Below are 26,785 nucleotides of genomic sequence, written 5' to 3'. Positions count from 1 at the left end.
ACGTGGCAGATTGAGGATTCCTCTTTGAAGTTAGATAATGCTACTAATGTTAATCATAAACTGGCAATGCTGCAGAAGGTACATTTGGATAAGTTATCAATTAAGATATAATTTCTTCTGCTTCCCTTATATTTCTTTCTCTATGCTAGAAAATCTAGAATCAATTAAATATATGCTATATTTAAAGTAGCAATTTAGCTGGCCGTTCCATGATAATATTAAATCTAATGTTATTACGGTTTTCTATTTTCTGTGAATTGCTTTATGCCTCTAGTTTTTTTATCACTCACATGCATGCTTACATGTTTCTTGTTTGATGTTTTGGATGCAATTGCCCAGAACAACCTTGATATTGTCTTCAATTATTTTTCTCACACACACACACACACACACACACAAAGTGCTTGATGAATCGCTTACAAGAGAGATTTATGATTGAAGTCCATGACTAGTTTGCGTCTTCTATTCGTTTCTGATACATGCGACATTTCTCAATCAGATGGCCAAGTTGCCCACTTTCTGGCATTTTTTCAATTTTATCTGCTGTTTTACTCCATGTAAGTTGGATTTTTCCTTCCTTCCTATTCTTTTTGTCATAATTTTTTTCAATATTATAACTCAAGAAGTAGGGTAAGTGTGTGAAACTTACTATCTGACATTATAGAAAAGTCTAACAAAAATTCGAAGTTGGTTTTTGACTTTGATATTCATCCCACAAAAGGTCAAGTGCCAAATTGTAATAATTTCTTGGACTCATCGCTTTTCTTAAAACATAAAGTTTGAAGATGATCATAAAAGGCTTCTTCTTTTCAGGCATTTATCTTAAGAGTGGGGCTACATAATGACTGGACCACAATTTGAGAGTTAGTTTTGGTTTCTATGTAGGCAGCTCCCACATTATGTAATATTCTTTGCACATGAATTTTGTAGGACTTAAAGTTCATGGCGATAACAAAAGAATTAGTGTTGCAAAAATACTTCCTGCAGCGCCACCAGTGAACCACAATTATAAAAAGAAGACTGATTAAAGGTGCCAACGTTGATCAAAGTTGAGGACAAATGAACAACTTATCGTGGAAAGGCTAATTGCATGGAATTATTATTACAACCACTTTTTAGGTGTAGCGTTGAAGAACTTAAAGAGTTGTATTCTTATAGATTTCTTTTAAAACCAAGAGTTGCATTTGGTGGAATTAGGGAGCAAATGCAAATTATATATTAGTGATTTGTATTTTTTTTCAATTAATAATAATAATAGTTTGTTTCTATATTTTGATAAAACAATTTTAATTTGATTTTTACATTTTTAATATCAAAAATAAAATATTAATAAAAATAACGATATAAAAAAGACTATTCTATTCAACAATTATTTTAAAAAATTGTTTAAGGGTTGCTTTAAATAACAATCAAATAAAGTAGCTTTATTTGACCCTTGTTTAGAATAAACGTCAAATAAAGTGATCTTATTTAATGGTTTTTCATAGTGAAAAACTATCAAATAATTTTAAATCATGCCTGCATATTTGACCTTTATTAATTGTCGAATAAGATCTAAAATAAAATCATTTTTATAGCAGTGGAATATGTAGATGGATTTCAATGTCTTAGCATTAAGAAGTGAATTGATCCTTGATTCTCAAAATGCAGTTTGGAAAGCACCTTTTATTGGGGCCTACACTGCTTATAGACTCATCTTGTTCAAGAAGAATGAATTTTACTCATCCAGGGCTCCAAAACCTCAAGCACTGAAAAAGAAAATTTCTAGTGTGAGAAGCTTCACCTTCTCTCTAGTTTCTTAGAGAAAAGGTTCACCTTCTTGTTGCCTTCGATTATCTCTCTCTTCTTTTGCTACCTCCAATGAATTCTCATCACAAACTAGATCCAAACTTTACTTTTGTTGCTGCTATTTTATCTCATCAAGTATCTCTTAATCCTCTTGCTTCCAAGGAAGAAATAGATTTACTCAACAGAAATATATCCAAGCTAGATGATATTATGTCTGACAGAAACAAAGAATCGCATTAGCACTCAGATATCCAGAATTAACAGGAAAAACATAACCAAGATGAGATGCCAGGTATTAATCAACAAGAACAACCAATGGAAATTCAATTAAATGGATCTTCTGGAAACACTACCCTGCCAATCAAACCAAATGCTATAGTACAAGGAGCCAAAATACCCATCTCCTATAAAGATTCTCTAATTGGTTATAATGGCTGCTATAGCACCAACATAGGTAGAGAAGCTAAACAGCAAAATGAATCCCTTGCTAAAGAACTAGAACAAGAGTGGATACCTTCAAAAAGAACTAAGAAATTGATGGATCAATATCTAGCCCTACAAATTTCAAATGATAAATGGAAAAAAAATATGTTTGCCTTGGATGGATGCCATTGTTATCAACACTCTAGGTCTACAAATTAATCTGAAATCACTTAAACTCAGGCTAGCAAGAATGTGGCAATTGAAAAATTTTGAACTGATTGATCTCGTGCATAGTTACTATATTGTCAGAACTAAAGATCAATCTGTTTGTGACAACATCCTTAGTCCAAAGATGCCTCCCAGTTTCAACCCAAACTTAAATATTCTGGGCAAAATTGCATTATGGGTACGACTAACCATTATTCCTATTCAGTGGTATGACAAAGAAATTCTCTGGAGGCTAGGAAATTGTATAGGAAAAACATTGAAAGTTGATTCTAATTCTCTCTCTGAATCGGACACCACAGACAAGAATGGTAAAACAGAGCGTGGCAAATTTGTTAGAATTAGCATAGAAGTGGATCTTCAAAAGAAGCTTGGTCCCAGGCTCTTAATCAAAGATGAGCTTTTTAATGTAGAGTACGAGAGCCTAAATTTAATCTGTTTTAGATGTGGGTGTTATGGTCATAATAAGAATAGCTGCAATCAAAATCTGAAGAACAAAAACCCAGAGAAAGAGAAGGAGAATGATGCAATACATGCTAAAAATTTCACCGAGCAAGCTCCAGTCCCATCAAAAAGCAACACAAAAGAAAATGAAAAAGGAAAATAAAGTTCTAGAAACTCACCAAACTCTTATCAGGATCTGCCAAAGAAGGAGTTTGGAGAATCTGGCGAGACTTTAGATGGGCAAAAAGTGCATGAAATCCAAGATACCCAACGGATAATCGCCTATCATGTCCTAATCAAGCTACTAACCCTATTCTTGAACAAGATTCGACGTCTTAGTACAGCTAAATCAAGACGTAGAAGAACAGGGGCAACTCAATCCGGCCGTTATAGGTAATGGTCCATCTAAGTCGTCCTCGCCTATTAAAAATGTCAAACAAGTATGGAGGAAGAAAGAAGTTGTAGGTATAAAAAGGGTGAGATCTTTTGAGTATGATATGATAGCAAAAATAAGGGCAAAGGAAAAATGAACGAAAATGAAAGAGAGATCAAGAACTCGTGGACTGGGCTCACTTTCTCGTAGGAAGGCCTAAGTTCTTTTAACTTGAATACAAAAGCAACTAAGGAAAAGCAGGCCCAAAACAAAAATAACAGACCCACAAAATAGATCCATAATGTGGTAAAGGCAATAAAAGAAGTCTTGCCAAATCAGTCAGGCCCATCAATGATCAAAACAGCCAAAACGATTGTGTCAATGTAGCTGATAGAATGAAGGAAAATAGAAAAATTTATGCACCTAATCTTAACGTCTAGGGAGCTGAAAATACTTATACTGGAATCAAACCAAACTCTCAACCCCTTCTTGTCCAATTAATAGATCATAGTAGACCACCAGACCCAATGGAAAGTCAATCAGTTGTTCCAGAAACCCAATTTAATGACATTGCTACAATGAATCATCAAACCGATACCTTAGGACCTGTTGAAGCGAATAAAATTCCTCATGAGAATTAAGATGATGAATTTCTGGATGATGATCTCTTGGATGAGGATTTCTAGAATCAGTCCCATAATAATGATCTTTAAGATGACGAATTCAATGATAATCAAATCGAAGAGTCAGCTCAGTCTCCCAGCGTGTAATCATATCCCAGGTTTATCTCCTCCTTTTATTTATTTTATAGATATTATCTGCTGGAATTGTAAAGGTATTTATTCTAAAAGCTTCCCTAAATGTATTAGAGAGATAACCAAAACATATAATACTTAAAATTTTGTCAACTAAAGCTAGTAGGGCAAAAGCTGATAATATTGTTAGGAAACACAGTTTTTTTGATTGGTTATGCATTGAAGGTATTTATTCTAAAAGCTTCCCTAAACGTATTAGAGAGATAACCAAAACATATAATACTTAAAATTTTGTCAACTAGAGCTAGTAGGGTAAAAGCTAATAATATTGTTAGGAAACACAGTTTTTTTGATTGGTTACACATTGAAGCCACGGGTTATGCTGGTGGTATCTAAATTTTATGAAATAATGATATTGTTAATATTGATTATATTAATTCTAATGTTCAATTGCTTTACTATAGGGTTAACATTTTAGCTACTAACAATAGTTACATGCTCTCTTATGTTTATGGTGATCCTTTTTCGCATAATCATGGCCTTCTTTGGGATTCTATCATCTCTTTAGCTCATAATACTACCGATCCCTGGCTTATTGTTGGAAATTTTAATTCTTATCTTTCTTATGAACATAAGTCTGGAGGTAATAGTTATAATTAGAGATTTATGAAACAATTCAGACACTGCATTAATTCTTCCAATATTCTTGAATTAAATTACCATAGTGAAACATTTACTTGGGAAAAAGGCAAGGTCAAAAAAATGACTGGATTAGACTTTTTGCAATACAAATTGGAGACTTAAATTTCATCAGGCTGATTCTTTTCATCTTATCAAATATGGTTCCGATCATCATCTAGTTAGAATTCAACTATAGAAAAAAGATCATCATGGCTACCACTCCACACCTTTTAAATGCCATACGGCTTGGATGCTTGAAGACTCTTTCCACCTTTTGGTTAAGGAATCTTGGATGAATGAGGATTAGATTGAAGGGGCCTCTAATTTAGCTAATCTGCCCCTAAATGGAATAAGAAGAAAATAGGCAATATCTCCTCCAAAAAGAATAGAATCTCGTGTCGCTTGGAAGGTATTGACAAAAGTAGAAATACCAAAGACAATTACTTTCTAAGGAAGCTAGTAAAATCACTTTGGGAGGATTATAACTATACCCTCTTACAAGAAGAATTAATTTGGTTCCCAAAATTAAGATGTAAATGGTTAAAATGGGCGATCAGAATGCTAAATTCTTTTATGCTATACCTGTGATTAGATGGAAAAGCAATTAGATTTTATCTCCTAAAGATGAAGAAGGTAATTAGGTTCATGATCTTAACAAGTTGAAAACTATGGCTGCTTCTTATTTTGACAACCTCTTCAAGGAGGATACCATTGCCAAGCCAAATTTGATTACCGAAAGAAGCTTCCTTCCATTATCTTATACCCAACTTCAATGCCTTCACAGGAATGTGTTTGATGATGAAATCAAAAATACCACTTTTAATATTAGAGCCTTTAAAGTACCTAGTTTTGATGGTATTAACGCAAGTTTCATTCACACCTATTGGGATAATCTGAAACATAGCATTTTTAAATTTGTCAAAAAAGTTTTCAATGATTTGAATCTATTGGGATGATTAATGAGACTTTCATCATTTTGATCCCCAAGATTGATCATCCCACTTGTTTGAAAGATTTTCATCCAATATCTCTTTGTAACGTTAGCTACAAAATTATCACTAAAATTCTTTCTTATCACCTTCGAGCCTATATGAATCACCTAATCAGTAATAATCAATGTAGCTTCATACGGGGAGACAGAGTAATGACAATATCATCATTGCTTAGGGAATCATTCACTCTATGAGACATAAAATGGGTAAAAAAGGGTTCATGGCTATTAAAGTAGATCTCGAGAAGGCTTTTGATAGATTCTCTTAGAATTTCATTAACGATACACTTAAGTCTATTGGGTTAAATAATCACCTTAGAAATTTGATTCAAGCGGCTATCTCTACCACACGAATGCAGGTCTTTTAGAATGGAGTTCCTTCTGAGAAATTCACACCTTCTCGAGGCATCCGTCAGGGGGACCCGCTTTCTTATTACCTTTTTGTGCTTTATATGGAACGTTTAGGTCATTGCATTAATAATAGCATTGATAATAATGAATGGATGCCAATCAAACTAATAACTTACGAGCCTCTAATTTTTTACTTATTTTTTTCTAATGACTTTTTACTTTTTGCAGAGTATTCGCTATCCCAAGCCATGATCATGCAATAATGTCTTTCTGAATTTTGCAATGCCTCTAGGTAGAAGATTAACATGGATAAATCCAAGCTCTTTTGTTCTAAGAATGTTAACATCAATAGAGCTCCGCAAATCAATGAAGAGTTAAGGATTCCTCTCACCAACAATCTTGGTAAATATCGGGGAATTCTCATTATTTATGAAAGGGCTTCCAAGCTTACTTTTTCCCTTCTTCTTGTAAGACAAGCTTGAGGTTGTCTAACTGGAAAAGCCATTATCTAAACTTAGCTGGAAATCTGTGCTTATCAAATCTATTCTTTCAGCTCTCCCCAACTACATCATGCAAAGTATGCTCCTTCCTGACAATGCTCTAGCTAAATTGGAAAAAAGTTCTAGAATTTTCTTTAGAATTCTTCTAATGGCATTACAAAACCACATCTAATCTCTTAGGACTATATTACTAAGGATAAAAAGGAAGGTGGTCTTGGCATTAGAAAGCTTAAAAATCAAAATATTGCATTCATTATAAAACTTTGTTGGGTCTTAATTTCAAAACCTAACTATCTCTTGGTGTGTATCCCTCGTAATAAATACAAATGCAATAAACCCAAAATCTCTATGGTTGTCAAGCCTGATTCTTGCTCTTATACCTAGAGTAGTATATGTAAAATTTGGGATAAATTTATGTATCGTGTTGGTTGGAAAGTTGGTAAAAGAGATAAAATATCTTTCAAGTATGATAAGTAGTCTTCACTCTTGAAACCTCTTGTTAGTTATGCTCTACCCAATGCTGACTCTATCTTGCATGCTAGAGTTGCTAACCTATGCAATAATGCAAAAGGATGGAATATAGATCTTCTAAGCCATTATCTTTACTTTATTGTAATCCAGCAGATATCCGCTGTTCAACCTCCCAATCACCAAAATGAAGATGATGTTCTAATTTGGAGGCCTTCTTTTGATGGCAACTTTTCAATTAAATCTGCTTATAAAGCTTTGGAAATTCATAAGGACCAAAATCACTCTGATATTTGGTCTAAGAGTTGGAAATAGCCCACTTATGAGAAAATAAGACATTTCCTTCAGAAAGCAGCTTGGAATCATCTTTAAAACAACTACTCACAACCTTTTGGGGATCCTGCACAAGCCAATGCCTGCCTTTTTGGTTGCAATTTCTCTAACTCCACCATTCATATTCTAAGAGATTGTAAAGAAGTAAAAGAGGTATGGACAAAATTGGTCAACCCTATAAAACTTTTCACTTTTTTCTCTTTTAGTTTGCTAGACTGGATAGTTTAAAATGCAAAGAATGAAGCAGGGAGCTTGCAAACAAGAAAAACAACTTGGCAAAGTCTTTTCACCAAAGTTTGCTGGAATATTTGGAAAATTAGATGCAAGAAGCTTTATTCTGAAGATGAGATCCTGGATAGCAATATTATCTTCTCCAGCAAACAACAAATCAACAGTGACATAAAGCTTCTTTCCAAATTCAATCATTTGAATAAAGGAAGCACTAATTATGACGTTAATTGAAAACTACCTGAAATTGGTTGGGTTAGACTTAACACTGAAGGTATAGTTAATATTAATGGCATTGCTACTTGTAGAGGCATCATCAGAGATGACATAGAAAATTGGATTAAAGTTTTTTCCAAGCACATTGGATATCTACCCAGCACTGCAGCTGAGCTTATAGGAATCCACGAAGGCCTTATCCTTTACTGGAATGAAAGGTTACCTAAAGTTAATGTTCATATTGACTCGATAGAGGCATTATCTCTCATTACCTATAATTATTCTGATAGCCATCCATTATCTAAAATCATCAAAAACATTAGAGAACTCACTCTGAGGGACTAGGTGATTACTTTTAATCACATGCATAGAGAAGCAAATAGATGCGCAGATAACTTAGCACACCAGGCACTTGATGATAATTTTAGTACTACAATTTATGATATTCCTCTATATGATTGTAGAAGTCTGTTGGCTTTAGACATGACTAGACATTAGTCTTTTTGTACAGTTTAGCCGTGGCCTTGTATTTATAAAAAAAAACTCAAGCAGCAACTTGTAGACCCTATCAGCACACATGCAAAACTACGGAGGAAGGATGCCATATATTTCGGTTTGATATAATCTAGCATTCCTTCTGTGAATGAAAATGGTTCCTTAAATTCTCATTTTTCTAATTGACTCACGCACTTTCAAATACATCGGGGAATTCACTTAACAAAGTTTATAGTTCACCTGCTTTTTTTAATACCAAAAAATAGAGAGCATAGTGAATTAAATCTATATCTATAATATTATGTAAATACCGTTAGATGCACCTGACTTTTTTTAAAAAAAATTATTATTAGTTTTTCTTTTTTTAATTTATTATTGTTACAGATGGGTACTGTATATTGGTACCCATCTTTTTTAAATATGTTATGGATGGGCCCATCCAAATTTTTTTAAAAATTTTTATTTATTATTTTTTTAATGTTTTATAATAAATAAAAAAGGAAAAGAATAAAGTGAGTCATGTAGTAAAAGAGATACATGTGGGATATATAATTAAAAATGAGTAAAATATGTTATCTATTTTTATCTTAATTAATAATACTTCTCTTATATTTTTTTGAAACCTATATGACTATATTTTAATATGAATAGTTATAAAATATAAACTTTTCTTTTATTTTTAAATTTTATTTTTAATCTATCTAATCATTAGTTAATTATTATGTCACATATGTTGAACTAAAATACCCCTATTTAAATATAAATATTGCTTAAAAATTATTTAAATTACTAAAAAATATTTTTTATTATCTAATTGTATTTATTTTGTAACTTTTTTAAAAATTAAATATATAAATAGGTCAAAACAAATATTCAAAGATACAGTTTATGAATTCAATAAAGAGAAAAATAAAATAAAATAATTTGTTGTAGTTAAGCTAGCATAAATAAATTCTAAAGCTAGAGGTGTTAAAAGTCAAGTTCAACGATAAATTTTTTACATGTGAGAGTTACAAAAAATTAAATTTTTAATATGAAACTTATAATTAAAAATAAGTAAAATATTTTGACATTCCCTTTGTTTCATCTTAATTAATAATACATATCTTCTATTTTGGAAGCCTATGTGAACTTTTTTTTTTAATATAGATAGTTATAAAATACAAGCTTTCCTTCTATTTTTAAGATTTTATTTTCATCCACCTAGCCATTAGTTGAATATTAAGTCATATGTGTTGAACTAAAATACCTATATTTAAATATAAATATTATCTAAAAATCATTTAAATTATCAAAAAATTAATTTTGTAACTTATTTTAAAAAGTTAAATATATAAATTGGCCAAAAAAATTCAAAAATATAGTTTATGGACTCAATAAAGAGAAAAATAAAATAAAATAATTTTTAAAAATTTGGGGTAGTTGAACCAACCTAAATAAATTTATAAACTAGAGGTGCAAGAGCTAGGCTCTGCTATAAATTTTTTTATATATCTATATATTTTAAAATCAGTATGAATTGAGGATCTAATAAAAATGGAGAGAATGTAAAATTTTAATAAATTTAATTTTTTTTAAAATTAAAGTAATGTAGTTTAAAGAAGTGATGTGTTGACCTACAGCTTAAAAATGTGAGTGGGGGCATATAATTATAAATTTTAAAAATTTAGACAAGGTGTGAGATATAATAATATTTTTATATTTTGCAAAATCATGGTAAAAATAATAGATGTTAGATATGTAAAGAAATTTCTAATCATAAAAAATTGGGCGAGGGACCTAAATTTAATTATTAAAATTAAATTAGTAATTATTTAAAAAATAATTTTTTAAAATTAGTTAATGGATGATTTTGTTAAAAAAATAAATAATATAGTTGCAGGACTCGATAAAAAAGTAGATGTGTGATCTACCAATAAAAAATGTGGGTGTGAGACCAACATTTATATAAGTTAAAAATTTAGACAATGTGTAAAAAATATAAAGATTTTTATACCTTGAAAGATTATGTAGAATCCATGATAAAATTTGTGTTGAATATAAAAATTTTAATAAAAATAATATGTGTCTAATATGCAAAGAAATTACCAATGATAAAGAAAATGATTGTGGGACTTAAAATTTATGTAGGATTTATAATAAAAATTATATGTGGATATAAGATTCTTAATACAAATAATAGGTGTTAGATATATAATAAAATTTAAATAAATATAAACATAAATTATATTAACTAATTTATCTTTTATTTCATTAATTTTTTTATACATACATGTTTGAAATATTATTTTAGTAAACTTACTCCATTCGTAAAATATTTTTAAGGCTTATTTCTCAAGATTTGAATGTTAAAAAATATAAAATATTTTTAATTTTTAAAGGTATAATTATTTTATGGTTAAACAACCAATTAAATAGTAAATATAGAAAGCTAATATTAATTTAAAAATAAATAAATACTTTATTAGGAGATGAGATTTAATTAAAAATGACTTATAGTTTATTTCTATACATTGCATAGCTTATAAATTTTTAAACAAAATATTCTACTTAAATTTAAATTTTAAAATTTAATGTATACATATATAATAAAATTTAGAATAAAATATTCTACTAAATTTTTGATATGGACAACAAATTTTAAAAAATATAAATTATAACAAAAATTCTTAAATAAACTCATCTTTTATATAATATTTTCCTTTAACTTTTAAAAGAAATACAATCTAACTTTTAATATTAACAAAAAAATAACTTTAATCATTATTTAATTAAAAATAACCTTAAAAAGTTACGGTGTAGTATATTTTTATTTTTATTGTTTAATAATATTAAAATTTTCTTCTTACGTTTTTTTTCATTGTCTTCAAATTGTATAAAATGTTAAACTTTCGCGCATTGCACGAGGTTAAAATCGAATTATAGACTAATTGTTGATTTCTATTTAAGTCTTTTATCTCTTTTCATTTAAAAATGTTTAAATTATTTTTATTATACAAATTGTTTTGTTTCAATTTCTCTGGCAAAAACTTATATATATATATATATATATATATTCAAAGTAAGAAATGAGAGAGAATCAAACAATTTATGGTCCATATTTAGGAATCAACGGGCTAATTTTGAATTATACTCAATATTTTCTTGTGATTTTAAATTAATAAATTTCATGATTTTTCGTAGTTTTTATTGTCTATGACTTTTTTGGTGTACCAAAAAAAAAGAATAAAAATAAAAACGAATATGTATAAGCATTGTTATTATGACGTTCTAGAAGTGCTCCGTCTTTTATTACCACGTTAATGAAAATTACTTTTTAAAAAAAACACAATAATTAAATAATTGCGCTCGAAAGTACAAATAAAAGTTGCCGCAATCGTCGAGTCCACATAGAAAAATCACAGAATTTGTAATTAGACGCATGAAGAGAAGACTGAGCTGACTTAAAATGCTTTGTTTTGATTCTTTGTGCATTTTTCTTTCAATAATTTTGTAGCTAACTGGAGTTCACCCCTTCAGTTTGCAAATTCAAGAAATCTTAGTACTCTCTTCATCCCAAATTATATGATATTTTTAAAAAAGTGTTTTCATATCAAATATAAGACATTTTGAATATATTAAGATTTTTTTAAATACACCAATTTTAATATCACCCTTTCTCTCTTTATAATTAATTTTATTTCTTCTCTTTTTATTATATTAAATAATGAGTATTTTTAAAAATTTATATTTTTATTTTAAAAAGATAATATTGTTAAGTGTATTTAACGAGGTTCATTAATATGTAAAATTTTATCTAAAAGTGTTTGTAATTTGAGTCGAAGGGAGTATATGTATAATGAACAAATCAATTTATTAACATTAAAATGGTGCTTATTCTTAAAATGAAATGTAGATTATCCAAATTTTTAGACTGTGTTTAAATTTGAAGTTTTTAATTTTTTTTAAAAAAATTGTTATTGGGGCTTTTAAAAGATATGTCACCTAATTCAAACACACTCGTCACTTATAGGTTGCTCACGCTTGATTAAAACTTGTAAAACACTTCTAAATACATAACTCAAGATAAAAGGGTGACTAGAGAGATGCTTGGTCGAAATCCTCAAGCACCGAGTCATTAAAAAGCTCTTTAAGTTAGCTCTTACACATGGTAAATAAAGCATAGTTGTTCATGTATAAAATATAGTTGTTAGTTTAGTTATGTAAATAACAAGTAGGTTTTATATATCAAGAACTTGAGTTTAGTGATTAACAATTTTAATTTAAGTATTAACAATACAGTCGGCCATAATTTTAACTTAGGCATATAATAATAATTTAGTTTAACCCTACATTTTCTATTATTTTGTAGAAAATAAGAAACATAATTTATGTTACAAAAATTCTCCGAAACTTCTAAAAAAATTATGTCATTTTATGATACTATTTTATTATTTACCTATTCATTTACATCATTTTGCCACAATTACATCGTGTCTCTAGTTAAAAATTATGTCATTTTATGTCGCGTGGTGCTGTGACTATTATCCGTAACTACCTTTGACGCGGTTTTTTTTTTTTTTTTAACCACCGAACGCTGTTTCATGTTTGAAAATTGAAACTCGATTACGCGCTTGGGGAAAAGGAGGGGAGACAAAGTCACAAAACGCAAAACAAAACAAAGCAACGAGAGGCGACCAAGTTCAAATGTTAATTTCCAATCAAATTCAGGGCCGCCATTTCCAAGTAAATCTCTCGTTGTTAAGTTTTTTTTATACAAAGCCATTTTCTTGTTTTAAAAAAAGAAAATTCAAAAGTAATTTTGCCTTTACGCAATAAATTTTAATCACATTAATGTTCCTTGGTCATATGAAGCAAATTCAAATTCTTTTTTACCTTTTTGGTAATAAATGTTCTCAAACGTGCTAAGATATGATTTTCCTTAATTTCTAATTAAATCAAGACAAATATTTTTCATTCATAATTTATCTTCCAACTAACTTTTGTCAATAATGTTATAACAATTTGAAAATTTTAAAATATACTTATACTAATTTAATTAAAACAAAATACTACTTCCGTTTTAAATTATAAGATACTTTTAGATAAAATCTCACATGCCAATAAACCTTATTAAATACACTTAACAACCTTATCTTTTTAAAACAAAAATATAAACTTTCAAAAATACTCATCATTTAATATATTGAAAAGAGAAAAGAATAAAATTAATTATAGAGATAGAAAAGATAATATTAAAATTAATACATTTAATAAAATCTTAATCTACTAAAATGTTTAATATTTTAAAATAAAAAAGTTTTATTAAAAATATTTTATAATTTAAGACAATAGTAATATATTAAATACATTTAATTTTACCTATGTCCTATGTGTTTTAGTTTCCAATCAATTTCAGGGCCAACGCTTCCAAGAAATTTCCCAAAGTTAAGTGGTTTGACAATTCGACGCAGTTTCCAAGCACATTCCAGGTTGCGTGCATCGAGGGGAAGATAAAGTAAATAGACTTCCGTTGATGTAAAATTGTAAATCATTCCAAGTCTTCCCTCTGTTTCACGCACGCAATTAAAAAAAACTCTTAAAATATTAAAATTAAAAATGTTTTTACAATATGTATTGTTTTTAATGTTCAGGTGTAGAAATGAATGTCCTTTTTGTATCATACTCAGTATTTTCATGTGAGTTCTAAACTAATATAATTTCACAAATTTTGGTAGTTACTATTGCCTTTTCTTTATTTTTTATGTTATTTATAATTGAAAATGATGTTTTACTAATTTACTTATTGTTAAATTGTTAAAAACTAATTAATTTTATTCACGTCATGCATCAACATCAACGTATATATATGGAGATATACAAGACACACGAATTTAAAAATTATAGAAGAACATGTTTTAAAAATAGAAGGGGGAGGGCGGTGCTAGGATTCACCATTTAAAAAGAAATTACAAATAATGTATTAATGGCAGGTCTGAATATAAAGATAAATTGTAACATACAGTAATTACATTATACATATAAACGTCTAAAAAAGTAAAAATCCAATAAAGCATTGCAAAATGAAATGCATCACATTGTTCTGCCGTTCATTCAGCCAAAAACAAAAACCACACATTAGTTCAATAGTTTATCAGTTTAACTAAAAGATTGAGTTGATTTTGATTGTTATACTATAATTTTCAATCAAATTCAAGGCTATCTTTCAAGGAACTTCCCATAATTAATTTGTTTGACAATTTGGAGAATTTCTTTTCAGTTTCCTAGCAAATTCATGGTCCAATGTGTAGAATGAGAAAGGTAGTAGACTCTTTAGGCTTTCATTTTAGTCGTCCTTCTCTTTCACACACACACGCACAATTAAAAAAATATATCTTATTTTATAAATAAAAAATTCTACTATGCACATTGTCTTGTTTAAATTTATCCATTATATATATACATATATATATTCTTATTGTATTTGATTCTTTTCATTTAGAGAAAGAGAATAAAAAAATTATTGTCAAGATGTAGAAATCAATGTGTGTTCTTTTTTATATTATACTCAACATTTTCTTGTAAGTTGTATACTACTCACTCCGTTTAAAAATATAAAACATTTTTAATCAAATATCACCCTCAATAAAGTAGTTACTTACTTTCAAACTAACTTTATCTTTTTATATTTATCCCTATTAAACACCCTATAGTAAATAACTATCAATTGGGGCATTTTTTTTAAAAAAGATAATAATTATACCTCAAAAGACTAAAAATATCTTATATTTTTTAACATTCAACTTCTCAAAAAATGTTTTATATTTTTAAACGGAAGGAGTATTAAGATTTCACAAATTTTGGTAGTTACTCTCCATTGTCTTTTCTTTGTTTGTATATTAATTTACAAAAAGAAAAAATAATTATCACAAAACAAAAGTAATATACGTGCATACTATTGGGCACTCGGTTATATTTTATTATTGTTTTTCATCCTCTAATTGATGGTAAATCAAAGAAACTTTTTAAAGATATGTTGAGATCTTACATTTTAAAACTTGAATAATGTCAAAGTGGAAAAAAAAATTAAACTCTCAAATCTGACTTTAAAATTTTTTGAACCTACTCAAATTATTGGCTCTAAGAGAGATATATGACACATGAATTTAAAAACGGAAGAATATGTTTTTAATAGGACAACAAAAATAGAAGGAGTAGAGTGATGCTATGATTCACCATTAAAAAGAAATTTAAATAATGGATTGAACGTCAACGGTCTGAATATCAAGAATATAAATTGTAATACACATTGCACGGTAGTTACTAATTACATTTTGTAAACGTCTGAAAAGTAAAAAGGAAAAATGAAAACAAAATAAAGTAATGAATGGTTCTGCCCTTTCATTCTGCAAAAAGAACACGGTCGTCCGTAACACGGTTTGAATGATCAAAGCGTAAAGACTTGAGATAAGACTTGGACTTCCAGATCTCTTCACTGCTCGTTGAGACTTGATAGTGTCATCATACTTTCATCTAACTCAATGCATACAAGAGATCGAACAAATCTTTCCACATTACTTCTTCCTCCAGGTTTCTAGTTAATGTTGAAACAAAAATCACAGGTAGAGTTGACATGGCTTGCTTAGGTTGTTTTGTTGGTTTGAAAACAGAGCATAGTGAGAAGATGAACGTGCGATGCGTGGCAAAGTCGAATGTAAATCTCGTGTGTAATTGGGTAATCACGAAAAAATGTATGGAAAATGAAAAAAACACATAAAACGCGCGTGACTTGGAGCAATCCATGTGTTCCAACTATTGAGCACTTTCTGCCAAAAAAAATAACTATTTAGCCCTTTGCATTTACACTGCTTATAGAAATATTTATTATTGTTATCATTATTTATTTTTATATAAATTGCATAAATTATTCTGAAATCAATCAATATGTATTCAAACTATCAAAAAAATTGACGAGAAAAAATTATGTTATATTTTTTTATTCTTAATTTGGGCTTTGAATTTTCACTTACACCTCGCTTACTAATAGCCAAGTCACCCTTAAATCACAAAAGTTGCACTAGGCTTTGATCTAATCAATGACAATCACAAAGTCTTAACAGCTTACGTCACTAAAATTGCCACCTTATCAATTATCATAAATATGGGCTCAGACAAATAGCTTGGTGAAACTTTCATCGAATTCTTTGTTGACCATAATATTTATATATTCATGTAAATATAACTCTTTAATGTTCAGACAATGCGCCTATTCGACTCTCCATTATCAAAATTCTCGGTGCCTTGAATTCTTTTCTTTAATCTTATTAAAACAATTCTTCTCTACTAAACTATTTGATATACTAGCGAAGAGCACTCTGCTGCACGATCTTAAGAAGGATTCTAATTGTGAGGCTCAACTGTCATAACTAACGATCTAAAAACAGACATTACCTAATCTGGTACAGTTATTTTTTCCTTCATATGCTCAAACGTTGTCTCCCGATATTAAGAGGGAAATAATGAGTCAAATAATAGCGATCAACTATTAAAGCCTAACTGCCAAACCGCAAAACTGTTTGTTTTTTGAACAAGTCAAAAAAATGGAAGTCACTCGGTCACTCCCTAGGGAGTTTCGTCCCAAATGAAAGAGAAGCGTCCGTGCGAAGAAATCTCACTCCACCTCACCCTGTTCTTAGATTTTCTATTTTTTATTTTGGTAGAAACATTAATCAGCTTATATCGTATTGTAACTGCACCCCTATATATATTTGTTCTAACATTTAGTTATATCCGATCTCAGGCTTCTTTCGTTGTTTCATCTTGTTTCAAATAGAATCTGAGGTCATTCTTCCTAAGGAAGAAAACCCATCTATATTCTTTGTTTCATTACCTTTATCATTTGGGGCACCCCATTCCATATCGACGGTTTTGAGTGCCTCTTAATAATTCATCCAAGGGACAGATTAGTTTGCCGGGGATTTATTTTGGATTTCTCATTGAATAACAGGTAATGCAGATCAAAATCAAATCCTTCCCAGGATTCTTTCTTTTGCAGAAATTTGCTGTCCTACGAATGCTTCGACTTTGATCATTCAGAGCTTTGATGGGTTTGCTTTCGTTTCAGGGTTCCCCCGTCCGTGGCGTGATAGGGATTGAAAATGTTGGGTGATTTCTTGACTCGGATTCTTATGTACGTATATGTGCGCACGTGTGTGCTTTTTTTTTTTGGCGGTTTATGATTCCTCTCATGATGGTTGAGTCACTGCGTGATCTTTACTCGCTATAATCATTCGGTTCCAGTCTGCTTATGGGGTATGCATACCCTGGATTTGAGTGCTACAAGACTGTGGAAAAGAACGCGGTCCAGATTGAGGAGCTTCGCTTCTGGTGCCAGTACTGGTGAGAGAAATGAGTTTCTTTTTATGTCTATCAGTTTGCTGTTAAATTCAATATCTCAATTCTCATAAATCAAATAAAATTTAAGGACAGTAATAAGTGATGTGTGCGTATCTGAAAATTTATTAATTGTGATACCTCAATTATTTTAAATATAGATAGATGCACAACACACATGATCCTGTAGTTTTACAAAGAGTTCAGAATCAGAAATAATAGAAAAAGCGAAAATAACTGTGTGTTTGTAGGAGAATGATCGAGTTATATGAACCAAATCAATAACCGTTATAATAATAAATAATAATTATATTTTATTATTTTTGACTCAGTCAGTTAAAAGATAAAGAATAACTGACGGCTACAGAGTTGTAAGTTGGGTCTCTACCCATTGGACTCACTTATGTAATCCACCTATTCCACAGAAAATTATAAAGATTAATCTGTTTGAACTTATTAATTAATGTAAATTCATAAATAAATATTCCAACATTTGCTTCTTTTAATGTTTATACCATTCAAATTGGATCATGTTCATGTTCTTGAAGTGGGAATATAATTTGAGTTAAAAACTGGAGAGATTGAATACCTATCAAGAAAAGGATACTTTTTTTCTGCAATATTCAAATGGGGGGCACTCCCTTAAAAAGCAGAGTAGAAAGAGGACCGAATCATGCACACAAGATCATGATGCAGTGCGTGTATCTGAAATCACCCACCATCAAAAGCCAAATGTGCCATTTTCTTCCTATTGGAATTAGGAATAACAAAGGTCACAAAGTTTCTCAAAAAAAGCGAGGACGACACATTTTTCTTCTTTTTTGTTCTTGCTCTTACACAAGTAAATTATAACGTATGCATCATTTATATGTAGGATCATTGTGGCGCTCATCACAGTTCTGGAAAGGTTTACAGATATATTTGTCGGATGGTATGTATTACATTTTTGCATTTCCCCCGAATTGTTGGATTCAAATTCAGCTTTTGTAAGATTAATGAACATCCAACTTCATGAAGGTTACCATTATATGGAGAGATAAAGGTGGCGTTCTTTGTCTACCTGTGGTATGCCGAAGTTAAGGTAAGAGCTTGATACTGTCCTGGTTTCTTTTCATTCACAAAGGAAAACAGAGAGAAAGATGACACAGGTATTGTTAACTTAATTGCAGGGGACAGGGCATGTGTATCAAACAGTGTTGCGTCCTATTGTATCAAGACATCAAAACGAGATTGACGGGCTATTGCTGGCGCTGAAAGCTAGGGAATGGGATTTGGTCTTTAAAAATGGTCCGCTCTGCATTTTTTTCAGGGTCGTGAGTACTTTGCCAGCCCCCCTCAGGTCATTTCCCCATTTCTCACTTTCTTTATTTTCTCATAATCAATCAACTTGAGCAAACAGAACCAGTTATAAGTACAAGAAGCACGAGACAAACCTTTTGCGTTATATATTCAGTTATGTGTGTGTGTGTGTGTTGATGCAAGGAAATAAATAGATGACAGCAGTGATAGTATGTTACTGAGGAGAGTTTTATTGCAGAAGAGCTACATGCAGCAAGACAGTGCGCCACAGGAAATGAATGCTTCCAAGAAATCTTCGTCGGAGGACAATAGTGTGGTGGGCAAGATCAAGACGTCGCCACCAAGTCCTGAGTCCTCCACCATCGCCAAGCATAAAGCGTGTGGAGATACCAAAGTTCAGAAGTGTGAGGGTTCATCAACAAGTGCTGGAGGATGATGCCATTCTGAAGGAAGGAGAAGAAGGCTATTCCAAGGATGCGCTCAACCAAGCTCGCGCAAGGCTCAAGCACTTAAGTGTGTGTTTAGATTAAAAAATATATAATCGAGGTTAGAATTTAATTGAGATTAGTGAACTGAGATTAATAGAAAAATCAATTAATGTAACATAATTTATGTTTGGATATCTTTTTTTTTAAGTTAGTTAGATAAACTGAAATTTATTTGGATGATTTGATTTAAAAGCTAGTTGAAATGTTTAGTAGCGAAAATAAGTGTGAATTTTTTTATCTTAAATATTAAATCTTAAATAAGCATATTTATATTTTTTTGACTAACTAATAAGTAAAAAATATTAAACTTAAAATCACAACTAATAAGTAAAAAATATTAAACTTAAAATCACAACTAATAAGTAAAATATTTTAAATATTCAATCATGAAAACCTAAAATAAATTAATATTCAATTTATATGATTTACAAATTAATTTTTAATTATATCACGAACACGCTACATCTGTTTTGATGATCCGGGTAAATTAGACGAGGATGCCTCACCAATATTGGTATTTTCTTCATGGACATTTATATTTTCATTTTCAGCTTATATGAATTGTTTATCAGTAATTGAATTTCTCCTAATTAAGTTATGTGTTTTCATTGTTGCATAAACAATTTAAACTTGTATTTTATATCTAAATTTGGGCATTTTTTATATAATTGCAATCATATTCTTTCACACTCCAAAAGTTCTTTTTATAGTACATTTCAGACTTGAATGATAATACTTTTATACTCCAAAAGTAAATGTAATGACTAGGAAATTTAGAAATTTTAAAAAATGTGATAAATAATTTTTTCAACAAAAAAAAATTAAAATAAAATGATCAATTGTTCTTGTTGGTATTTTGACTTAAATGTTAGCAAAATCCATAATATATTATATATGTATATGTAATGATTTAGAAAATAATTATGATATTAAAATTATTAATAACATGTTTTGATGATATTTTCATAACTTCATAATTTTGAAATAGATGCAACAAGAAGTTATTGGCTTAATGGAGTCTGTGCTTGTTGCCTACATATTGTTGATCTCCGCAGTGGTGAGGGAGAAATTTTATTCTGCTCTAAACACTACAAAATTACCAAAATACCTTTTTTAGAAAAAGTTCAGATTTTCTCCCCTATTTCCCATTTCATTTGTGTTCTGCATATAAAAAAAAACAGGGAGTGGGAGACAGCTTCAAAAAAACCCTTCTCGATTCTTCTCTTCCAATTCCCGACTGGAGTGATTCTCCAACCATTCTTCCTCCTCCATCATCCTCTGTCTCCTTTGTTCTTCTTGTTCGTTTTGCCAACGAGCGCATGCACAGAGGAGTTCAGTTTGTCGCTATTAAGCTCATAGATTCTTCTTTTTTCTCTGTCATATTCTGCAACTGATTCCTCCTAACTTTTTTTTAAAACTAGTTAATGTTGCTCTGTGTGTGGGTGTGTGCACAAAGCTTCCATTATTCTTCCTTCGCATCACAAATTGTCCACTGTAACTGGTCTCTGTCTGGCTGATATTTTTTCTTCCTTGTTTTCTCATTCTAGATATGTTAAAGGCAGACCTCGAGTAGATAAAAGACAAGAGAGAGGAAGCGTAAAAATTTAAAATGCATTTAATGCTTTCAACAGGCAGCAACATTAATGTTAAGGAGAAAAGCTAGGTTAGTGGGCTTCTTGATTAATGCTCATTTACGTGCTAACTGAGGTTGAAAATTCATGATAATCCAAACAAATTTTTTTAACATTTTGCATCATAACCTCAGTTTGATCCATTCTAACCGAGTTAGAATATAATCCAAACATGCTCTAAATACGAGAAGACCGCGATCTCCACATAGTCCAATACATCGAGAACTGTAACAAGTGTACAGTTAATCCCAGTAGAAGCTAAATGGCAAATTAATATTCTTTCTCTTGCTTTCCTCCTCTAAATAATTATCATTTGATTTTTTTTTGGCTTGTAACTTATGATATAAATAAATATACAACTTCCATTGCTCCACTCAAGTTTTTCCCCCTTTCTTCTCCTTGATTAATTCGAGTATTCTTTGATTCGTTTGTAATTTTGAGACCATAAAAATCAAGAGGTAAGCTATAAAAATGGTAAAGTACAAAAATGAGAAATAGATTCGATTCTTCAACCATGAAAATTGTAGGGACTTGAAAGACTGAAAATAAAGTGTAAAGATCAATAACAAATCACGCAAAATGTAGGGATTAAAAGTTATATTTTTTTTAATTATTTTTATAGTAGTGGAATATGTAGACGGATTGCAATGTCTTAGCATTAAGAAGTGAACTGATCCTTGATTCTGAAAATGCAATTTGGAAAGCACCTTTTATTAGGTCCTACGCTGCTTATAGACTTGTCTTCTTTTTCAAGAAGAACAAATTTTACTCATCCATAGCTCCAAAACCTCAAGCACCGACTCATAGACCCCACCGGCACACATACAAAACTACGGAGGGAGGATGCCGTATATTTCGATTTGATATGATCTGGCAGTCCTTTTGTGAATGAAAATGGTTCCTTGAATTCTCACTTTTCTAATTGACTCACGCACTTTCAAAGACATCGTGGAAATTCAATTAACAAGTTTATAGTTGACTTGCTTTTTTCAATACCAAAAAATGGAGAGCATGGTGAATTATATTAATATTGAAACAAAAATCACAGGTAAAGTTGACATGGCTTGCTTAGGTTGTTTTATTGGTTTGAAAACAGAGCATAGCGAGAAGATGAGCGTGCAATGTGTGGCAAAGTCGAATGTAATGCCTCGTTTGGTATGCTATAAATGAAAACATGAAAATAGAAATGAAATTGCAATTAACTTTTTTTTTTTTTGTTTGGTATGCATGAAATGAATTTTCATGTTGAAATGGAATCCATCAAAATAGGTTGAATTGGGTTCTATAATAAGGCCCATGAAAATGAGATGGGTTCCATGAAAGTTAATTTTTTTGAACAAAAATAGCCTCAGTTATGAAATTGTTTGACAAATTTGCCCCTTCATCAACCATTGAAGTAAATTGAAAGTTTTTTAGTAAATTGATTATATAAATGTATATATTAAATAAAAAACATATCATAATTAAAAAAAATTGGTTGGGGTATTTTAATAAATTGATTATATAGATGCATATATTAAATAAAAAGTATATCATAATTTAAAAAATAGATAGGGTATTTTAGTAAATTTATTACATAAGTGCATACATTAAATAAAAAATATATCATAATTAAAAAAATTGACAAGGGTATTTTAGTAAATTGATTATATAGATGCACATGTTAAATAAAAGAGTATATCATAATTAAAAAAATAGATAGAGGTATTTTAATAAATTTATTATATAAGTGCATATATTAAATAAAAAATATATCATAATTAAAAAAAATGACAGAGCTATTTTAGTAAATTAATTATATAAATTCATATATCAAATAAAAAGTATATCATAATTAAAAAAAGTTGACAAGGGTATTTTATTATATTGATTATATAAATACATATATTAAATAAAAAAATATATCATAATTCTATATACATATCAAATATATTTTTAAAACTCACTTTTACCTTCATTTTTATTTCATATTCATTTCGATCAAAAATATTTTTAGATACTAAACAAGGTATAAATCTCACGTGTAATTGTGCAATCACGAAACGATGTATGGAAAATGAAAAAATACATAAAACGTGCGTGACTCGGAGCAATCCATGTGTTCCAACTATTAAGCACTTTCTGCCCAAAAAATAACTATTTAGCCCTTTGCATTTACACTGCTTATAGAAATATTTATTATTGTTATCATTATTATTTTTACATAAACTGTATAAATTATTCTGAAATCAATCAATATGTATTTAAATTATCAAAAAAAAATTGACGAGCAAAAATTATGTTACATTTTTTTAATTCTTAATTTGGGCTTTGAACTTTCACTTACACCTCACTCACTTATAGCCAAGTCACCCTTAAATCACAAAAATTGCACGAGGCTTTGATCTAATCAATGACAATCACAAAGTCTAAACAGCTAACGTCACTGAAATTGCCACCTTATCAATTATCATAAACATGGGCTCAGACAATTGGCTCGGTGAAACTTTCATCGAATTCTTTGCTGACCATAATATTTATATATTCATGAGAAAATAGCTCCTTAATGTTCAGACAATGCGCCTGTTCCACTCTCCATTATCAAAATTCTCGGTGCCTTAAATTCTTTTCTTTAATCTTATTAAAACAATTCTTCTCTATTAAACTATTTGATATATTAGCGGAGCACTCTGCTGCACGATCTTAAGAAGGGTTCTAATTGTCACAAGGGAGTGAAGAGGCTCAACTGTCATGAAAAACGATCTAAAAACAGACATCACCCAATCTGGTACAGTTATTTTTGCCTTTATATGCTCAAATGTTGTCTCCCGATATTAAGAGGGAAATAATGAGTCAAATAATAGCGATCAACTATTAAAGCCTAACTGCCAAACCGCAAAACCGTTTGTTTTTTGAACAAGTCGGAAAAAATGGAAGTCAGCCGGTCTCTCCCAAGAGAGTTGCGTCCCAAATGAAAGAGAAGCGTCCGTGCGAAGAAATCGCGCTCCACCTCTCTCTGTCCTTAGATTTTCTATTTTTTATTTTTGAAAGAGCATTAATCAGCTTATATCGTATTGTAACTGCACCCCTATATATATTTGTTCGAACATTTAGTTACCTCCGACCTCAGGCTTCTTTCGTTGTTTCATCTTGTTTCAAATAGAATCTGAGGTCATTCTTGCTAAGGAAGAAAACCCATCTATATTCTTTGCTTCATTACCTTTTATCATTTGGGGCACCCCATTCCATATCGACGGTTTTGGGTGCCTCTTAGTAATTCATCCAAGGGACTGATTAGTTTGCCGGGGATTTATTTTGGACTTCTCATTGAATAACAGGTAATGCAGATCAAAATCAAATCCTTCCCAAGATTCTTTCTTTTGCAGAAATTTGCTGTCCTACGAATTCTTCGAACTTTGATCATTCAGAGCTTTGATGGGTTTGGTTTGGTTTCAGGGTTCCCCCGTCCGTGGCGTGATAGGGATTGAAAATGTTGGGTGATTTCTTGACTCGGATTCTTATGTATGTATATGTGCGTGCGTGCGTGGTTTTTTTTTTTTTTTTTTTGCGGTTTATGATTCCTCTTATGATGGTTGAGTCATTGTGTGATCTTTACTCGCTATAATCATTCGGTTCCAGTCTGCTTCTGGGGTATGCATACCCTGGATTTGAGTGCTACAAGACTGTGGAAAAGAACAGGGTCCAGATTGAGGAGCTTCGCTTCTGGTGCCAATACTGGTGAGAGAAATGAGTTTCTTTTTATGTCTAGTTGTTTGCTTCTTTTAATGTTTATATTATTCAAATTGGATCATGTTCATGTTCTTGAAGTGGGAATATAATTTGAGTTAAAAACTGGAGATTGAATACCCATCAAGAAAAGGATACTTTTTTTCTGCAATATTCAAATGGGGGGCACTCCCTTAAAAAGCAGAGTAGATAGAGGACCGAATCATGCACACAAGATCATGATGCAGTGCGTGTATCTGAAATCACCCACCATCAAAAGCCAAATGAGCCATTTTCTTCCTATTGGAATTAGGAATAACAAAGATCACAAAGTTTCTCAAAAAAAGCAAGGACGACACATTTTTCTTCTTTTTTGTTCTTGCTCTTACACAAGTAAATTATAACATATGCATCATTTATATGTAGGATCATTGTGGCGCTCGTCACAGTTCTGGAAAGGTTTACAGATATATTTGTCGGATGGTATGTATTACACTTTTGCATTCCCCCCCAAATGTTGGATTCAAATTTAGCTTTCTGAGATTAATGAACATCCAACTTTGTGAAGGTTACCATTATATGGAGAGATGAAGGTGGCGTTCTTTGTCTATCTGTGGTATCCCAAAGTTAAGGTAAGAGCTTGATACTGTCCTTGTGTCTTTTCATTCACAAAGGAAAACAGAGAGAAAGATGACACAGGTATTGTTAACTTAATTGCAGGGGACAGGGTTTGTGTATCAAACAGTGTTGCGTCCTATTGTATCAAGACATGAAAACGAGATTGACAGGCAATTGCTGGAGCTGAAAGCTAGGGGACGGGATTTGGTCGCTCATTACTGGCAAATTAGTGCAAAAATGGGCCACTCCGCATTTTTCCAGGGTCTTGAGTACTTGGCCACTCAGTCTGTTAGACTGAAAGCCAGCCCCCCTCAGGTCATTTCCCCATTTCTCACTTTCTTTATTTTCCCGTAATCAAGCAACTTGAGCAAACAGCACCATTTATAAGTACAAGAAGCACGAGACAAACCTTTTGCGTTATAAATTCAGTTATATGTGTGTGTGTTGATGCAAGGAAATAAATAGATGACAGCAGTGATAGTATGTTACTGAGGAGAGTTTTATTGCAGAAGAGCTACATGCAGCAAGACAGTGCGCCACGGGAAATGAATGCTTCCAAGAAATCTTCGTCGGAGGACAATAGTGCGGTGGGCAAGATCAAGAAGTCGCCACCAAGTCCTCCACCATCGCCAAGCATAAAGCGTGTGGAGACACCAAAGTTCAGAAGTGTGAGGGTTCATCACCAAGTGCTGGAGGATGATGTCATTCTGAAGGAAGGAGAAGAAGGCTATTCCAAGGATGCGCTCAACCAAGCTCGCGCAAGGCTCAGGCGCTTAAATACAGGAAGCCCGCGATCTCCACATAGTCCAATACGTCGAGAACTGTAACAAGTGCACAGTTAATCCCAGTAGAAGCTAAGGGGCAAATTAATAGTCTTTCTCCTGCTTCCTTCTCTAAATAATTATCATTTGATTTTTTTTTTTTTGCTTGTAAATTGTGATATAAATAAATATACAGCTCCCATTGCTCGGCTCAAGTTTTTCCCCCCTTTCTTCTGCTTGATTAATTCGAGCATTCTTTGATTCGTTTGTAATTTTGAGACCATAAAAATCAGGAGGCAAGCTATAAAAACGGTAAAGTACAAAAATGAGAAATAGATTCGATTCTTCAACCGCCGAAAAAAAAAAAAAAAACAAGGATATATGCTCCCGCCACAGACGACAACGTTATATGCTTACAAGGCGCCTGATTGCCCAGAGTATCCGATAAAAGATTCGAGTAGCACCCGGAACAAGGCGGTGAAGGATGAAGCGGAGGCAGAAGGAGAATCTGTGGGAGAGGCGGCGGAGGATGTTTGGACTGGATGAGCTGTCGGGGGAAGCAGACATGGGCTGGAGGTAAGCCCAAGCGGCCTGCTTGACTAGGCGGTTGCGAATGGATATGCGGTGGGAGGAGTTGGTG

At 31.2% G+C, this 26,785-nt stretch overlaps 3 protein-coding genes across 5 annotated transcripts; all 3 read left to right on the top strand.

The window, feature by feature from the left end:
• The first annotated feature begins 2,389 nt into the window (after window positions 1-2,389).
• LOC129305604 (uncharacterized) lies at window positions 2,390-3,043 on the top strand. Its single transcript, XM_054945591.1, has one exon. The coding sequence runs from the start codon at window positions 2,390-2,392 to the stop codon at window positions 3,041-3,043; it is 654 nt and encodes a 217-aa protein (XP_054801566.1).
• Window positions 3,044-17,064: 14,021 nt separating this feature from the next.
• LOC129304713 (HVA22-like protein j) lies at window positions 17,065-19,544 on the top strand. 2 transcript variants are annotated; one of them, XM_054944470.1, is made up of 7 exons: window positions 17,065-17,257; window positions 17,375-17,440; window positions 17,551-17,649; window positions 18,518-18,574; window positions 18,661-18,724; window positions 18,813-18,982; window positions 19,184-19,544. In XM_054944470.1, exons 2-7 carry the CDS (start codon window positions 17,409-17,411, stop codon window positions 19,218-19,220), a joined length of 459 nt encoding a protein of 152 aa, XP_054800445.1. In that variant the 5' UTR covers window positions 17,065-17,257; window positions 17,375-17,408; the 3' UTR covers window positions 19,221-19,544. The 2 variants fall into 2 exon arrangements, with proteins under 2 accessions (XP_054800445.1, XP_054800444.1); XM_054944469.1 differs by having other exon boundaries at window positions 19,181-19,544.
• Window positions 19,545-24,152: 4,608 nt separating this feature from the next.
• On the top strand, window positions 24,153-26,360 carry LOC129305045 (putative HVA22-like protein g). 2 transcript variants are annotated; one of them, XM_054944949.1, is made up of 7 exons: window positions 24,153-24,378; window positions 24,497-24,562; window positions 24,680-24,778; window positions 25,193-25,249; window positions 25,335-25,398; window positions 25,487-25,699; window positions 25,897-26,360. In XM_054944949.1, exons 2-7 carry the CDS (start codon window positions 24,531-24,533, stop codon window positions 26,209-26,211), a joined length of 780 nt encoding a protein of 259 aa, XP_054800924.1. In that variant the 5' UTR covers window positions 24,153-24,378; window positions 24,497-24,530; the 3' UTR covers window positions 26,212-26,360. The 2 variants fall into 2 exon arrangements, with proteins under 2 accessions (XP_054800924.1, XP_054800923.1); XM_054944948.1 differs by having other exon boundaries at window positions 25,894-26,360.
• Window positions 26,361-26,785: the final 425 nt, after the last annotated feature.

The sequence above is a fragment of the Prosopis cineraria genome, unplaced genomic scaffold (genome assembly GCF_029017545.1).
Source record: "Prosopis cineraria cultivar Desert tree isolate PC_DT_omini unplaced genomic scaffold, ASM2901754v1 PC3, whole genome shotgun sequence".
NCBI classification, from domain to species: Eukaryota; Viridiplantae; Streptophyta; class Magnoliopsida; order Fabales; family Fabaceae; genus Prosopis; species Prosopis cineraria.
This window is presented reverse-complemented; position numbering and strand designations above follow the sequence as displayed.

Excerpts from the sequence above, each read along its gene's own strand:
- LOC129305045 (XM_054944948.1), top strand. The coding sequence starts at position 24,531 with ATGTTGGGTGATTTCTTGACTCGGATTCTTAT. Across the intron at positions 24,563-24,679 it reads TTCTTGACTCGGATTCTTAT|TCTGCTTCTGGGGTATGCAT; the intron begins GTATGTATATGT and ends ATTCGGTTCCAG. Across the intron at positions 25,700-25,893 it reads TGAAAGCCAGCCCCCCTCAG|AAGAGCTACATGCAGCAAGA; the intron begins GTCATTTCCCCA and ends GTTTTATTGCAG.
- LOC129304713 (XM_054944469.1), top strand. The coding sequence starts at position 17,409 with ATGTTGGGTGATTTCTTGACTCGGATTCTTAT. Across the intron at positions 17,441-17,550 it reads TTCTTGACTCGGATTCTTAT|TCTGCTTATGGGGTATGCAT; the intron begins GTACGTATATGT and ends ATTCGGTTCCAG. Across the intron at positions 17,650-18,517 it reads CGCTTCTGGTGCCAGTACTG|GATCATTGTGGCGCTCATCA; the intron begins GTGAGAGAAATG and ends ATTTATATGTAG.
- LOC129305604 (XM_054945591.1), top strand. The coding sequence starts at position 2,390 with ATGGATGCCATTGTTATCAACACTCTAGGTCTACAAATTAATCTGAAA.